The 14,890-nt window shown below is 40.8% G+C and overlaps 1 protein-coding gene across 2 annotated transcripts; it reads right to left on the reverse strand.

Annotated features, from left to right (window-relative positions):
* Nucleotides 1-763: 763 nt before the first annotated feature.
* mia2 (MIA SH3 domain ER export factor 2) lies at nucleotides 764-14,742 on the reverse strand. 2 transcript variants are annotated; one of them, XM_068338991.1, is made up of 28 exons: nucleotides 14,619-14,742; nucleotides 14,263-14,396; nucleotides 13,564-13,650; nucleotides 9,877-13,408; nucleotides 9,461-9,751; nucleotides 9,100-9,200; nucleotides 7,307-7,438; nucleotides 7,119-7,140; nucleotides 6,866-6,954; nucleotides 6,647-6,718; nucleotides 6,307-6,417; nucleotides 6,097-6,168; nucleotides 5,890-5,994; nucleotides 5,483-5,605; nucleotides 5,163-5,351; nucleotides 4,917-5,007; nucleotides 4,518-4,585; nucleotides 4,327-4,397; nucleotides 4,141-4,242; nucleotides 3,908-4,004; nucleotides 3,761-3,828; nucleotides 3,486-3,571; nucleotides 3,254-3,367; nucleotides 3,030-3,161; nucleotides 2,381-2,536; nucleotides 2,203-2,255; nucleotides 1,942-2,119; nucleotides 764-1,864 (listed from the first exon to the last, which is right to left on the reverse strand). In XM_068338991.1, exons 1-28 carry the CDS (start codon nucleotides 14,737-14,739, stop codon nucleotides 1,668-1,670), a joined length of 6,594 nt encoding a protein of 2,197 aa, XP_068195092.1. In that variant the 5' UTR covers nucleotides 14,740-14,742; the 3' UTR covers nucleotides 764-1,667. The 2 variants fall into 2 exon arrangements, with proteins under 2 accessions (XP_068195092.1, XP_068195090.1); XM_068338989.1 differs by having other exon boundaries at nucleotides 6,307-6,456.
* Nucleotides 14,743-14,890: the final 148 nt, after the last annotated feature.

The raw sequence follows: 14,890 nt of genomic DNA on the forward strand, positions 1-14,890 counted from the left end.
TAAAATAAGTCATCAGGTATATTTGTGTCTGTATTGTTGATGATGGGTGGTTTATACGATTAAAAGTTTTTTCAGTGTTTTGTCTCGATTTGTATTTATATCAGTGAAGACATCTGAATGATATGCATTTGGTGTGTAACAGTAATTTTATTCCACTTAAATATTAAGAAAATATGTGCTGATTTATTTAAAGTTATGCTGCTGGAAATGATTTGAAGTTTTTTCTTTATTAACTCTTAACTCCCTCTCTTGAAGCAAAACAAGAGGCTATTTCATCTGGGGTTTTAAAAAAAAAAAAAATCTGGATGTTGGCTTGGTGGAAAAACAATTAAGAGAATTCTAGAGCACAGATGAATTAATTAAAGCAGCATACGGGACAGCATGATTATGGTTCCGCCTGAGCTGAGAATAATGGCAGTAAATTCACGTGTTTGCATGCCGCATGAAAAATGTTAACTTGAGAATTGTTAATTTTATCATTTTAACCTCCCTTAAAAATTTTATGTCCAAACCTCTGCTGCCGTCTCTGAATATAATAAATAAAAAGCCCCAAAATAACAAAATATAGGCAAGTATAGGTCACTATTGTGCGTTCTGCAGCAAAGAGACATGTTTGGATTTTCTTGAAAAGCATTAACAAAAGCAAAAGCATTAATTGTGTTGATCCCCTTAAGTAATTTCTAGATTTCATGCCTTGACTTTTATTGTGAAAGTGAGGTTTAGAGGAATGCAGATTAAAATTCACACCATTACACTCCAGAAATGGAGACATTGAAAATTTGCCCATCTTTATTAATCTCTTAATACTAACTTTTTACAACATTCACATGAGTGACATCTTTATGACTTTGAAGGTAACTTCTGTTCAGTCTATTTCCTTTAAACAACTCAGCTGTGAAGTCCCAGCCGTCCTTGGCTTCTAACAGTCCCAGTGACTATTAGAAGCCATCTTCTTAAAGTCACTGAAATGTAATCACAAGTGGAGCAAAGCAATCAGCTGCCAGTCCCATAAGTCCCACAGGAAAACCATCAGGCCTCGTGCTCTTGAATTATTTTTTAAGAAACTGACTTGTTTGACCTTTGAGAAACATTTGGAGTTTTAGATTGTATTCAGTCAGATGATATAAAAACTGATGTAAATGCGATCTAGGTTCAGTCGTAATCCGGTAAGAACATTTAGATTTCTTTTTCTGTGGCATTAAGATGAAATTTTGACTTATGCCAGACAAAATAACTCAAAGACGTCACGTTCGTCATTCCTGCATGAAGACATTTCTGCCTAAATGCAGTTTAAAACCCTTTCTGGAATCATCAAACCGTATCTGCTGGGAATGCTACCACAAAGACCGATACGGGTCGAGTTGCTGCGTTCCTGTATGTGAAATCAAGCTGCACCGTGACTCCACAGCAACAAGATAGACCTCACAGCTGGATGAAGGCGAGGCAGAAAGAAAGAAACAACAAAGAGGCAAGGCAAAAGGCGAAAAGGAGAAAGTACAACGGAGGAGAAACGATAACAGATCAGGTTCATGATGGCGGATGGCTCCAACGCTCTTCATTAAGCTCATCTTGGTGGTTTTATGATAAGATATTTAAGGAAGTACCAGGATGCATAATTGTGATGAGCCCAACCACTAGTGGAACCTTAAACGTCTCACGCCTCAGGCTCAAATGGCGTCTTCCGGTTTGGGTATGTGCTCATCTGGAGACTGACTATGTGGAGCCGAGGGGAGAGGACCCATGGAAGGAGGAGGGAGGCCATCGTGCAGAGGGGCCCGCATGGGGGGGGCATAGTGAGGAAGGGGAGGTCCACCTGGAGGGAATCGAGGAGGAAACATCACCCCGGGAGGTGGGGGAGCCCACACTGGAGGAGGAGAGGATCAGAAGAGCTTTAGGTTCACCCTGATGACACTCTGCTGGAACGTTGAGGCGATAACTTACTTGGCATCACCGGGAGGACTCTGGGCCCCCTGGGAGGGTAGAAGTCAGGAGGTGGTAATCCAAAAGGGGCTCTACGGGGAAAAGGTCCATCCATGGGGCCCATTGGGGGTCCAGGAGGGGGTGCGCCCCCCATCCTTGGGTCGGATTCAGGTGGAGACCTTCGATCTCCGGGACTCGGCTGGAGACACAGATGGAGGAAAAAAGTCAAACAGAAGCTGGAGTCCAGATCCAAACTCAGACAGACTGGACCCCATCACTCACCCCCCTGAGCTCCTGCTCCCCAGGCCCGAGGCTGTTCTCTCTGTATGCGCCATCTGCATCGACAAGCATTCACACCAATGAATAAGATGTTGGTTTATAAATGTATCGCTTGAACCCCGACACCCAACCTGTGAGATATCTACAGATAGAGGTGACAAAACAGACCAGAGTAACTCACCGGCCATATCTGCAGGGTGAGGGGGTCCCGGCGGGAGACTCCTCAGATGGAGAGGGGGGGGCAGGAGGGCACCAGGAGGTGGTAAGAAGCCCAGAGCTCCTGGAGGAGGTGGAGGTCTCCTGTACATTGGACCGCCTTGTTCTGGAAACATGTAACCTAAAAATAAGATGCGGAGAGAAAAGGAAAGATGACATTTTTGTTACTGTTTTCCTCTAATGATCAGAAGGATAATTGATCATACATATCTATAGTGTCTAGTAAGGTGTGAACAGCCAATCACACCTTAAGATGCAGCAAATTACAAAAAACAAACAAACAAACAAAAAGTCACAAGTCAGTCTTGTATTGTCATCGGTTTTCTTAAAGTAACGTCATCTGGACTAAAATTTTCACTTTTCCAACATTAAAAAATTGCTAAATTAAAAAGTTGTTTAATAAACCATATTGTAAAAACATTTGGAGAACTTTGTGTCTAGACATTGATTCAATTTCTAGATTCTGTTTGCATGTGAGAAAACAAATATCCATAAAAAAGATTCAAATTTTAATACCCCATGCGCTTAGGAGCAGGTCATCCAAGCACAGCCAGGCTTTGAAATACCACAGTATGGGCAACAGGCCATTCTCTAAAACACTAACAGACACACACCTGGAGGGCCTAGGGGCCCGGGGGGCCCTGGTGGGGGTCCCCTGCGATCCCTTTCCCACGTTGGAGAACTTGAGCCGCTGTCTGAATGAGGACCTCCGCTCCGCTCCATTTCCACTTGGCCACCAGAGGGCGCTGGAAGCAAAACACAAAAAAAGCTCCCATTGACACCAGCAGGACGTGAGAATGTCCTGAACGTCTGTCATTGTGTGTGTGCGTGTGTTCACCTCTAGGAGACAGTCTAGTGGGCGGTGCATCCATTAACGTAGGCGGAGACAGAAAAGGTCTGGTTTCAGATGTTGGGCGACCCAAAGGAGAAGGACCGTAGGGTGATCGTTCAGCTGGAGGTGAAGGATAGTTTGGTGAGTGAGAACTCTAGATGTCTGCAGCCTCTCGCACTTCCAGACAAGGTTACATTTGCCACACATTGGCTGTGTGTGTGTGTGTGTGTGTGTATACCTCTAAAAGGTAGTGGTCTTGCCAGGCTGTCCAATGCATAGGGGTCTTTGTCGAGGGCATCCAGTTTAAACTGTGTATCTGTCAACCTGTGATCAAACAAAAAATCAACATATGGTAATTACTTTCTGGGCCTGGCTACACAATGTACCCCGTATCTGAAAACAAAGTAAAAAACAATAAAATAAATAAAACATTTCTGTGAGGTTCAGAATATTGTCAGGTTTTGTATGTTTAGAACAGGTCATTAAAAATGAATTCAGCATAAATAAACTTACTTCTGTCTCAAGAGTCCGTTCTCTCTCCTGATGTCTGCCAGTTCTCTCTCTGCTGCTCGGGCAGCCAGCTGGAAAACCAGTGCGATATCGTCAACGCAGTTTCCTCTTTCGCATTTCAAAAACGGTTTGAAGTGGATTTTTACTGACCCAGTTATTGTGAGCTTTCTTCTCATGCGCCGACATTTGAGTTTGGTAAGACTGTTTGGTTTTCTCCAACTCTTCCTCCATCTCTGTTGCTCGTTGTCTGAGGAAAACAGTGATGTACAGACATGACTGATTTTGATAAGATAAAATAAAATATACTTTATTTATCCCAAATTTGGAAATTTGTGCATGGGAGGCTAAAATATGTAAATGCTTTTGGAAGCGGAAGACGCTACCTATAATTGTTGAGTTCCTCCATGGCCATCGCTATGTTTTTGTCTGCTTTATTTAGTTTCTCTTCTTTCTGTAGTCGCTCCTTCTCCTCCACCGTCAGCAGCCTACAAACACACAAACGCATCAACGCTACTGTATGATACTATGAAATCTACAGCATCTCCATATTTGTATCCTTGTGTCTATACCTGTGGAGCTTGAGCTCATTCTCCTGGTACATTTCTGTCATAATGTTGAGTTTCTGTTGTAATCTTTGTACCTGAATGTATGAATAACAGAAATAAACACAAAAGCAACTAAATATACAGTCATTACAATAAAATAAACTGTCATTACAATAAGATAAGACAAGAACAGAAAGTTCAGGTTGGTTACCTACCTGATCTGAGAAGTGCTCTTTGTCTGAATGCAAAGATATTTTCTCATTCTCCATCTCCTTAATGCTCACTGGATGTAAAAACAAACAAATGCACCAAATAGCACATCAGTTATGTGTGTAATCTTTAAACCGATAACTGATAAGTCACATGGGATAGTTGTTTATCTGTAAACAAGCCTTGCCAAGCAAAAGATGTATCGCTATCGGTGCAATTCACTGAAGGACATTAAGGAAAAAATTATCTCGGTTGTCTTTGTCTATTAGAAAAATTGTTGTATATCTGATACATTTCTCAAAATAAAATCAATTGAAAGGCTTAAAATTCCATAAACTCCAAAAAAATAACTGTACATTCAGTTTTTTTTAATCAACCTTCATACAAGCAGACACTTAACTTACCTAACAAATCTTCTTTAGCTTTGACTTCATCGTTGAGTTTCGCAAATGCTCTGTCCTTGTCTTCATCTACTGATTTGAGGTCTGCATTCAGCTACACACAAATACAATCACAATGTATTAGCTGGCATTCACTAAAGCGTTTACCGTAAAACCTGAGTCTGGTCTAAAGAGAGTTTCAGAGCCTTTGTTCAAATATTATCTATCAACCAGCATTTAATGAAATGCATTTAACACTGATACAGTTACCTTAGCAGCATATATGAGTTTCTGGACTTTCTGGAGATGAGTTTGTGTGTCTGTTTTGTCTCCACTTCCATTCTCTTCTCCTCTCCTTGCTGTCCCATCAGTGGTTTCATTCTCCCTCCCTTCTTGGTCTCCTTCACTCTCCAGGTCTGAATCCCAAGCTTTCATCCTCAGCAGCCTGTCTGTCAAGGACTGGAGGAATAGATATATTTGGTATTAAATTTGAAGGAAAAATCCTGGAAATCCAAAATGCCGTCACAGTTTGAGATATATTCAATAAAGCTCTGTTTTTACTAAAAAGATCTATAATTAAAATCTGATACCATTATTCGCTCATCCTTGTTAGCCACATCCTGCAGCATTGCGCTATGGCTGACCTCACACCTGCTTATCTCTGCATCCAACTCACTCACTCGTTCTGCCCATCCCTCCACCTGCTGCTTTAACTGTAGAGAGAAGAAACAGCATGGAGAATAGTAAAAAGAAATAATTCAGAGTACATGGTTGTAATCAGTTCACATACAAAACCATTATTCGTGTACATTAGTTGATAGAGAAGTAGTACTATCAAATTCCCACTTTAGCCATGCCAAAAAAAACCTGCCTCACTTCCAATCATGTGTAAATATCACTAATGTGTGTGTGTGTGTGTGTGTGTGTGTGTGTGTGTGTGTGTGTGTGTGTGTGTGTGATCCAAATATCACTAATGTGTGTGTGTGTGTGATCCTACGTGAGCGTTGCTCTCCAGCAGTAGTGTATTCGCCTCCCCAGCTGTTTCCAGATTCCTCTGTAGTCTGTCGTTGTTCATATTATATACTTTCAGAGTGGTTTGTGCCTACAGAGACATAAAGTCAGCAATAACCTCACGTGAATCAAAGACACACAAAAATGACTGAAACATGAAGGTGCAAAGACAGGAGGTGAGGCTATGGAGCACCTGCTCATCCTGTGACTGGAGGTCTCTGGTTTCTTCTTCAATTTTCTTCATGTCCTCTTCAAGTACTGCAATCTGGAAACATAAAATCAATAATCCAATCAATCAGTATCAAGCTACAGAATGGCCTCTCATTCCTATTCAACTGTAATTTTTGACTCATGGCAGATATTAGTCAGTACACTTTGACAGTTTTGTTGTGTGCTTTCTAACCCTCTTCTCTTGCTCTCTTCTATGTCCTCTCTGTTGTAACAACTGGTCCTTCAATTGTTCGAGATCCTTCCCCAGCTCTGCATTAGCATGACCCAATTGTGTGACTTTACCCTGGAAGGGAAGGCAAACAAGATGCGATGTACTGGACATCTAATTACATGTTGATGCCAAATAAAGGAAAACATGAACAATATTTCCAAAATAGTTCCGTTGGAAGTATTTGAAAGAAATTTTCACAGGAGTTCAAAGTGATGACTAAATACTTCAAACAACATTTGTTTTTTTATCAAAATACTATGTACACATCTACAGTTAAGGATAGTGAAACTGTTTTCTTTACCTGCAGAAGTTCTGTTTCTTCAGTTTGAGCTAAAACGCCATTGTTCCTCAAAGAGTTCTCGAGGTCATCGTACTTCATGAGGAAATAAGTGAAAAAAAAAACACTTAAACTTGGTAATATAGATGCTTTTCATGCATTAGAAAAAAAATTCAAATGACTACGGATTACATTGTAACAGACAGGCTCTGCCTTCAGTGATCAGACAGCGGTGGAACTAACCTCTTGCTGACATTTGCTGAGAGTCTCAAGGACTTTACATTTTTCATTCAGCAACTGTGCCACCTGTTCTGCCATCCGCCGCTCCTTACCTGAAAACAGGAAATGCAAATCTCATAAAAAAATTCAAAATTGTTTTATAATTGTTTGTTTAAAAAAGTCTGCTTGGTTTTCTCAGGAAGGTTAAATTGGCTGTGAGTTGTATTTCTCACAAATAATGAAAAAGGGAAAGTAAAAAATAACTGTAACAACTTACTTTGATATAGTCTACTTTTGACCTGCAAAGATTTAAGAAGAAAATGATGAAAAAATAGTCATTGAACGATTAATTGGTTGACAAATGGGTTGAGTTTGGTCTCTGTCTTTGTATGGTTGATGCAACAAGTAGCACTATACATTCATATAAATATCTAACGTATTTGTGAAGCTGATGTTTATACTCACAGAGCTATAACATCTGCAAGAGAACAACAGCACCGTCATTAGTCCCACCATACTGGAAATGATGACTGGTTCCCATGGCACCCCATAAAGATCTGGCCCGGGTCTGATGTCGTCAGGCAGTGTGGACACAACCTGTATGAACAGGAAACAGACATTTGCTTTAGCAACTGGCTTTATCCAACATGTTTAAAAGATGTGGACGATCCTGTCTGTGAGAACAACACTTTGCTCACTCTATTCTTTTTATTTGAGTGGATTCTACAAAAAGGAATAATTGCTGACATTAGGATTAATCTTTTAACACTGCATAAGTATCTAAAATATAGCAGATAGGCTTCACTACCCATCCTCAACGTTTTAATAACAGGAGCTCTTAAAAACACCAACTTTTTGTGGACAGCAATAGCTTATTCATTACTACAAAAATACTTTTAAAATCACTGTCATAATTTAACTGAAATAAATTATAAAATAAAAACTCATCATCCTACTCCATAGTAAAGTTACTTGCTAGCTAACTAATACGAGCTAACTGTGGTGAATGACAGACATCTAATAAAGCTAAATTAAACGTCCATGTAGGCTTGACAGTTGGACAACAGCACTAAAGGACACACGTATTGTCTAAATGTGTTAAATGCTAAACAAAGATAAAACATGTAACCGCTCAGGGGTAACACAACCCCGTTTGGACTGAACAACAACCCGGTACGTCTGTCACAACTAGCTGCTAACGCTAACATGCTACATTACGTACATCCTTCACTTTCTCCACGGCGATACTGTAGTACGCCTCTGCCGTCGACTGGAAATTGACCACATTGCCGGGCAGCTGGTCGCTTGTAGTATGTTCCACCATTTCCGAATTATTTCATTTAATTATTATTTCAACGCTTTCGTCCATTTAAACTGAAATCAGATGCTGCCTGCCGGACTATCGTCGCTTTCGCATCCTACTCACAACACCGAAGCTCAAGGAATGGACCACGTTACTTTAACGTCATAGGAGGGACACGGCTACAAAAACTAACTTTACGAAATGTTTATAACAATTACACTCAACTGATACCATTTGATTTAGGATTTAACCCTCAAAATACATTAATAAAAACATAAACATGATAAAATAGGACTTCATGATTTTAATAGTCAAAGATATATGTAGAAATATTTACGTAATCCCCCCACTGGCATAAATGGTTCCTTCCCAACGTCACCAATTGTAAAATGCCACACTGGCAGATCAGACCGCTGTCAGTGACACAGAAGAAAACAGGTGACACAATAATAAGTTTGTTATCGGTCATGTTTATATAGGTAGCACAATTATTTTGCATTTATCTTCGTGTACAATCACTTCACCATGTCACACTTCAGTTTGGCCACGACTGCTGTTAATAAGAAGCTGGTGGAACGCAAGTGAAGACTTCCATCTTATGTAAAAGTTTAATAAAATGTTCATAAATTACTCACCGAACTGACTTCATTTTGGTCCATTCGAGTCAATAAAATCTAGAGCTCTCTCGAAACATGGAATAATGTGTCCGTTGAGCGGGATCAGTGTGTTTCAGTCAGCATTAACACATGAGTGATGTTGGCAGCGCTCAACAAGTTTGACAGCTGAGACTTACGCAACATCAGCCTTAAAGAAGCAGACTATATGAACTACTAGAGGGTCATTTATGCGCACAAAAAGGTGCAGAAATGTTCTGCGGCTGTAACGTTAATCCGACACCATTTGTACCTCATTATTACTACATTTATCTTTTTTTATATATACTAACAAATCTCACCTGAATTATCAGCCAAATAAGGAGCTGCTTTGCTGCATGAATATGTGTGGTTGAGTCTTCAGCAATCTGATGGGCCAAGTCCACAATTTGCTCCATAACACCTAGAAACCAGACATAATGGCATTCAAAATATGGTGATGATATCATGATGATGCATTAAAAATAATCAAACAGATACTATGTTTATTGCACTGTTGTTCTGCTGTAGAAAAGAGAAAAAAACATAAATGATAGCGATAGATCGATTAATCCTGGAGGGAATTGCACAAATCCACTGCTCAGTTGAACAGTATTCTTTGCTTAAATTCTCTTTAACATCATTTGATCCCTCTTGATTAAGGATTACTCGAGTCATCCATACCTTCCTGTGGCTGTGTTCCAGGCTGAACATGAAGACGAGACTCAGTGAACAATTGCTCCTCTTTGCTTCTTTTAATCTTCCCTAATCTTTTCCCATCCTCAATCACCTTCTCTTTTTCCCCACCTTCATTCAGTTCACTTTTTTCTTTGTCCAACCTCATCCAGTCATCTCTTGGTGTGTTGCTATCCAGGAAGTCAGAGGATTCTCCCACATTATCTGACTCTTCCTCAGCTGCCATTTCCTCATCTTTATTGTGAGTGGAGCAGGATCCACTGAAACAGCTGGCCTCAGCTGTATTTATCGGGGAGACACATCTGATTGACATCATTGCAAAGCAAATGTATACTAATCTTTAAATATGACATTAACTTAAGAGATTGCTAATGTGATGTTTCAGGCCATGCAGAGAAAAATACCTTGATGGTTAGTGTTAGTGATGGTGGATGAATCCGGATCTTGCTCAGAAGTCAAAGAGCTGATGTCCGATGTCAAGGAATCCAAACTTTGGGTGGGTTCTATGGATTCTGAGGCGGATGGTTGTGTGAAAAAGTTGAAGGTGTTTTGGAAAATGCCAAGTCCTCCTCCTCCTTCTCCTCCTCTTCCTCCTCCACTTTCTGCTTCACTTTTAACACCACCACCAGACAGGAAGGAGGAACCAGTAGGATCTTCAGACACGTATGAAGTAGATTGTTCAGATATGACATCCTCCTCCACAGCTTTAAGGTCAAAAGCATTTTTGCTTTTGATAACTTTATTCCCAGTTATAATTAATTCACTCTTTTTCTCTGTCAGCTCATCCTTCGTGCCGTCGGCCTCAGTGTTGTCAAAACTTCTTTCTTCCAGCATCTCTCTCACCTCATCCCTCGCTATGCCTTCAGATGGGACATTCAGATTTCTCTCTTTGTCTTCTTCAACCCCTCTCTCATCCTCTTCTGTTATGTTCTTCTCTCCCTCAGTAGACTCTGACTCTGGCCTAGTGTTGTCTTTCTGATTGCCAAAGGACAAGTTGTGGAGGTTTTCCACCTCTACCTCAAAGTGAGATGACTGGATAAGTTTGTCTCCATCCACTTCCTCCTCTACTTTCATTTCCTCCACTTCTATTACCCCCTCTATTCTCTCCTCTTCCAGTTCCTCCTGCTTTTCCTCTAAGTCTTCTGTTTGTTTTTCAGCTACTTCTATCTCATCCATCTTTACTTCTTTTATCATTTCCTGTTTATCTTCTTCGATCTCCTTCAGTACCTCCTGCTTTACTTCCTCCTGTAAATCCTCTGCTTCCTCCTGCTTTTCCTCATCCACTTCCTGCTGCGTTCCCAGTGTGCCAATCTTCTCATCTTCCATTAACTCCTCTGTCCCAGCCTGCTTTTCTTCCGTTCTCTCGTCTTCAACTTCCTTCTGCATTTCCTCCTTCAGGCCATTATTTTGCTGCTGTATCTCATCTTTATCGAGCTTCTCCTCTTCTACCTGTTTCTTGTATTCTTTTAAATCTTTTGTTGCCTGTTTGTCTCCATCCTTTTGTAGATTGTTCGTTCTCTTTATTTCCTCCACCTCATCCTCAAACTCCCCCTTCTCTGCCTGGTTTTCCTCTTCTTTTAGCCCTTCCATCTCTGTTTGTGTCTCATCCTTTACGACCAGTTCCTGCATTTCCTCTTTTTGTCCTCGTCCTATCTCCTCATGTTTGTCATCTTCCTTGATGTCCGTCAGGACCTGCTGTTTCTCTTCTTCCTTTACCTCCTCTGTCTCCTCCTGCATTTCCTCATTCACTTCCTGCAGCTTTCCCAGCACCTTAACCTCCTCATCGTGTTTTAATTCTACTGTTTCTGCTTCCATTTCCTCGTTCTTCGACTCCTCCACTTCCTCTCTTTCTAAGTGAGTGTCACTTTCATTCAATGCATCATCTTCAAACTTTACTGTTTCAGCTTGAACTGAGTTGTCTTGACGTCTCTCTGTTTGTTGTATATGTGGAGAGTCCACACTGACATCTGCTAACAGTGTTGTCTTGTCATGAGTATAAAATGTCCCTTCTGGGATGGTGTCAGTACTTCTATTCGTAGAATGGGATCCAACAGGGCTCTCCTGTCTGAATTCACCCTGGTGTGTCTCAGCTTCTGGTTTATTCTTAGCCATAACCAGTGGACCTGAATGATGGACACTGGTTTCTTTACTGGGAGCAGGTTGATCCTCATTGGAGGCTGGCTCATTTCTGTCTCCAGCTGCACTTGATGCTAAAGAAGCCTTATTCTCTCCTCTGCTCTCCTTGACACCTGTTCCGTCAACGTCACTTTGTATTGTCGCGGCATCCATCTGAGATGATGCAGTTTCTTTATGAGAGGCACTTCTCTCTGGATAAGACCCTTCACTTTCATGATCATCACTTCCCGTCCCAATTTTACCGGAGATTTCTGCGGATTCCTCCGTTTTATCAATGCTGTTTGAGATTTCTCCTGTTTGATCCTCCTCACTCAAAGACTGACCCTTAGAGTTTGAATTTAAATTCACAGAGGCGATGTCAGATTCTTTCATTTGTTCTCCTGTCTCTCTGTCTTCGTCATCGTTGCCTCTAAGTTCTGCTGATTTGGGCGACTGAGCTTCATCTGTCATTTCAGCAGATGTTTTTCCAACTAGTGTGTTTGTGTCTTTCTCCTCATCATCTAGAGTATCACGTTCTTCTTCTAACTCACCACCTATTTGAAATAAACTACTGATCACTGACGTCAATCCACCTGCATCCTGGGTCTTTTCCTCTAACTTGTTTGGAGGAGAACTATTTTCTTGGCTGCCCTCAGATGCTGTATGATCAGGCGAAGCTGTATCTGTGCTGCTGTCTGGTGTTCCTATATCTCTCTTATTGTTGTCTTCAGAGCCAGTAACTATTTCTTGCTCTGATTGGTCAGTTGTCTCCTTCAGTGTTTCCTCCACCTCAAGTTCATTACTTATTTCTGTCCTGCCGTCCTCTGTCAGTGTATTTTGTGATTTGCTGGTGTTCATATTCTCTGATTGTGTCGTTTCTTGTAATATTTCTTCCTCTTTCGGCTCAGTAAACCCACTTGTACTTCCATCAACTTCACTATTGTCTTTCCTGAAGCCTAAAATGTCGCTGATGCCCAAATCAAACCAATAACTACTTTCTGGCTGTTCTTCCTCTGCCTGGATCGTGTCTGCTTGATTTCTTTCGGTTGTTGTCTCCTGTCCTGACGCGTGATTGGTCAGGCCAAACCCCATCAGCTCTTTTCCCAGCCAATCCAGAGTCCCGATCTCTTCGTTCACCTCTTCCTGTAATCGGCTGCCTTCTAGGTCCAGAGACATCCTCCTACTTCTGAATGTCTCTGCTGGTTCTTGTTCTTCCCCATGGTCTGTTTCTTTGTTTTGATCTTCGTCTGAAGAATCATCCCTTCTTTCCTCTCCTCCAAAGCCAAACCATCCAGTCACGCTTGAAGCAAAAGAATCAACAACTTCTTTTCCTTCTTCCCTTCTTTCCTCAGCATCATCAGACTGTTCCTCTCCTTCCAAACCAAACCATTCTGATACCGAAGACACGAGAGAAGCTCTGGCTGGTTTCTCTGTTCTATCACCGCTTTCCCCTCCTTCAGCCATATTTCCAGGTTCCTCTACCGTATCCAGACCTAACCATCCTGTCACTGAAGAACCCAGCCAGCCAGACGAAGCAGACCCACCTTGTTCATTCAGAGCCACAGGAGCATCTTGTGCTTCCACCTGAGCACTGTCAGTGGTAACATCAGTGTTTTTGGGTTTGTCCTCTGCTGTCAATGTGAGATCAACTTCACTAGAGATGTCTTCAGATGGTGGACTTTTAACGTTTGTATCAGCGGGGTGCTGGGCTGTTTGAGTGGTTTCTGACTCTTGGTTTAGAATCATGTTATCATCATCACTGTCCAAATGACTGGAGTCAATAAGATAGCCAAACTCATCCATACAGAAGAAATCAGACTCCTGAATCAAGAAAGGAAAAGAATCGAGAATTATTTATTTATTGTATAATATCAACTTTAGCACTATTTATCATAGTTATTCCTCCATAATTATCTACTATCAGTCTGATGATAGTAGATAATTATAGCCACAGCACTACAGAACATACTGTTTACCTGTGTTACAACTACTTTCTCCATAATTGCAAAAACATGCTTTTCTCGCACTGCATCTTTTTGGAAATAACCAAATCGTTTGCCAATCTGAAAGAGAAAAAGAAAACACACACAAACCAACCTGATGATCATTGGTCTGTAACGTTACAGCAGCGCACAGACAGAACTTTAAAAATGAGCAAATAATGATCAACAAAGGTAGGAAATTAATCAAAGATCATGGCTCTCATTTTTAGAAATACACTTACAGCATTTTTTTTTTTTACTATTAGTTGGAGCTATGATTGCAATTAAAGTTGAGCAGTGTGAATGAAAAACAAGATGTGTTCAGCTTTCTATTAGAAAGCAGTCTTTTACTGACTCGGATAAGTAGGATAAGTGGCACAATTTTCTCATCTAAAAAAACCCTGGATCAATAGATGGATGCATTTCCTATTTATCTTAAATCCTGAAATATTTCCTCACTCTGGCTTGGATCTTTAGTTATAATAATTACCAGAGTCATTCATTGTGTTCACATATTTTCATGTCATTAAAATGTTAAAATGAAGAGTACTTTTGATTTAATCAGACACAATAGTCACTCAGACTAATAGCACTACAATGTAGATTAAGTTGATCAACTCAGAACCTATGGATGACATTAGATTGGTTATTTGTTGTGTTATTTACTGATGTGAACACACTGATCAGACATACACTCCCTGCCCAGAGGTCTTCCCTCCTTCCGGTCAGTTTGTGGTAAACAAAGATGGTGTCTCCTGGAGTGAAGCTGAGGAACCGACAGTCTTTACCGCGGTGGTCCCTGATGGCTACCACTCTACTCATTGGGCCTACACACACACACACACACACACACACACACACACACACACACACACACACACACACACACACACACACACACACACACACACACACACACACACACACACACACACACACACAAATAAAAATATCATCAATGCTTTGAAACCACATTTCATCACATAGACATGATGGATGCATTAAAAAAACCCTGGACTTTTACAATATAAAGGTAGTTTAAGACTTACTTTCACACTCTGAATCTCCACAGATCTTGTAGTCAGATAATAATCCCAGATATAAGTGAGGTAAAATCACAAAAACTGTACTTGTAACCCACAGATGTTTGTACACCGGTGAAATCGTCATTTTTGTAATTAAGAGAAAATGTCCACGACGTGAGGAAATAAATCCGGACAGTGTTGGCGAGTGGACATTGCCTGTAAACTGTTTCCCTCATGAGGACTGAACAAAAATGGGAGAGTAGAGATAAGATATAAGGCCAACATGAGGATAATCA

Source organism: Antennarius striatus, chromosome 17 (genome assembly GCF_040054535.1).
Source record: "Antennarius striatus isolate MH-2024 chromosome 17, ASM4005453v1, whole genome shotgun sequence".
NCBI classification, from domain to species: domain Eukaryota; kingdom Metazoa; phylum Chordata; class Actinopteri; order Lophiiformes; family Antennariidae; genus Antennarius; species Antennarius striatus.

Excerpts from the sequence above, each read along its gene's own strand:
- mia2 (XM_068338989.1), bottom strand. The coding sequence starts at position 14,739 with ATGACGATTTCACCGGTGTACAAACATCTGTGGGTTACAAGTACAGTT. Across the intron at positions 14,397-14,618 it reads TGGAGATTCAGAGTGTGAAA|GCCCAATGAGTAGAGTGGTA; the intron begins GTAAGTCTTAAA and ends GTGTGTGTGTAG. Across the intron at positions 6,719-6,865 it reads TCAGCAAATGTCAGCAAGAG|TACGATGACCTCGAGAACTC; the intron begins GTTAGTTCCACC and ends TTCCTCATGAAG.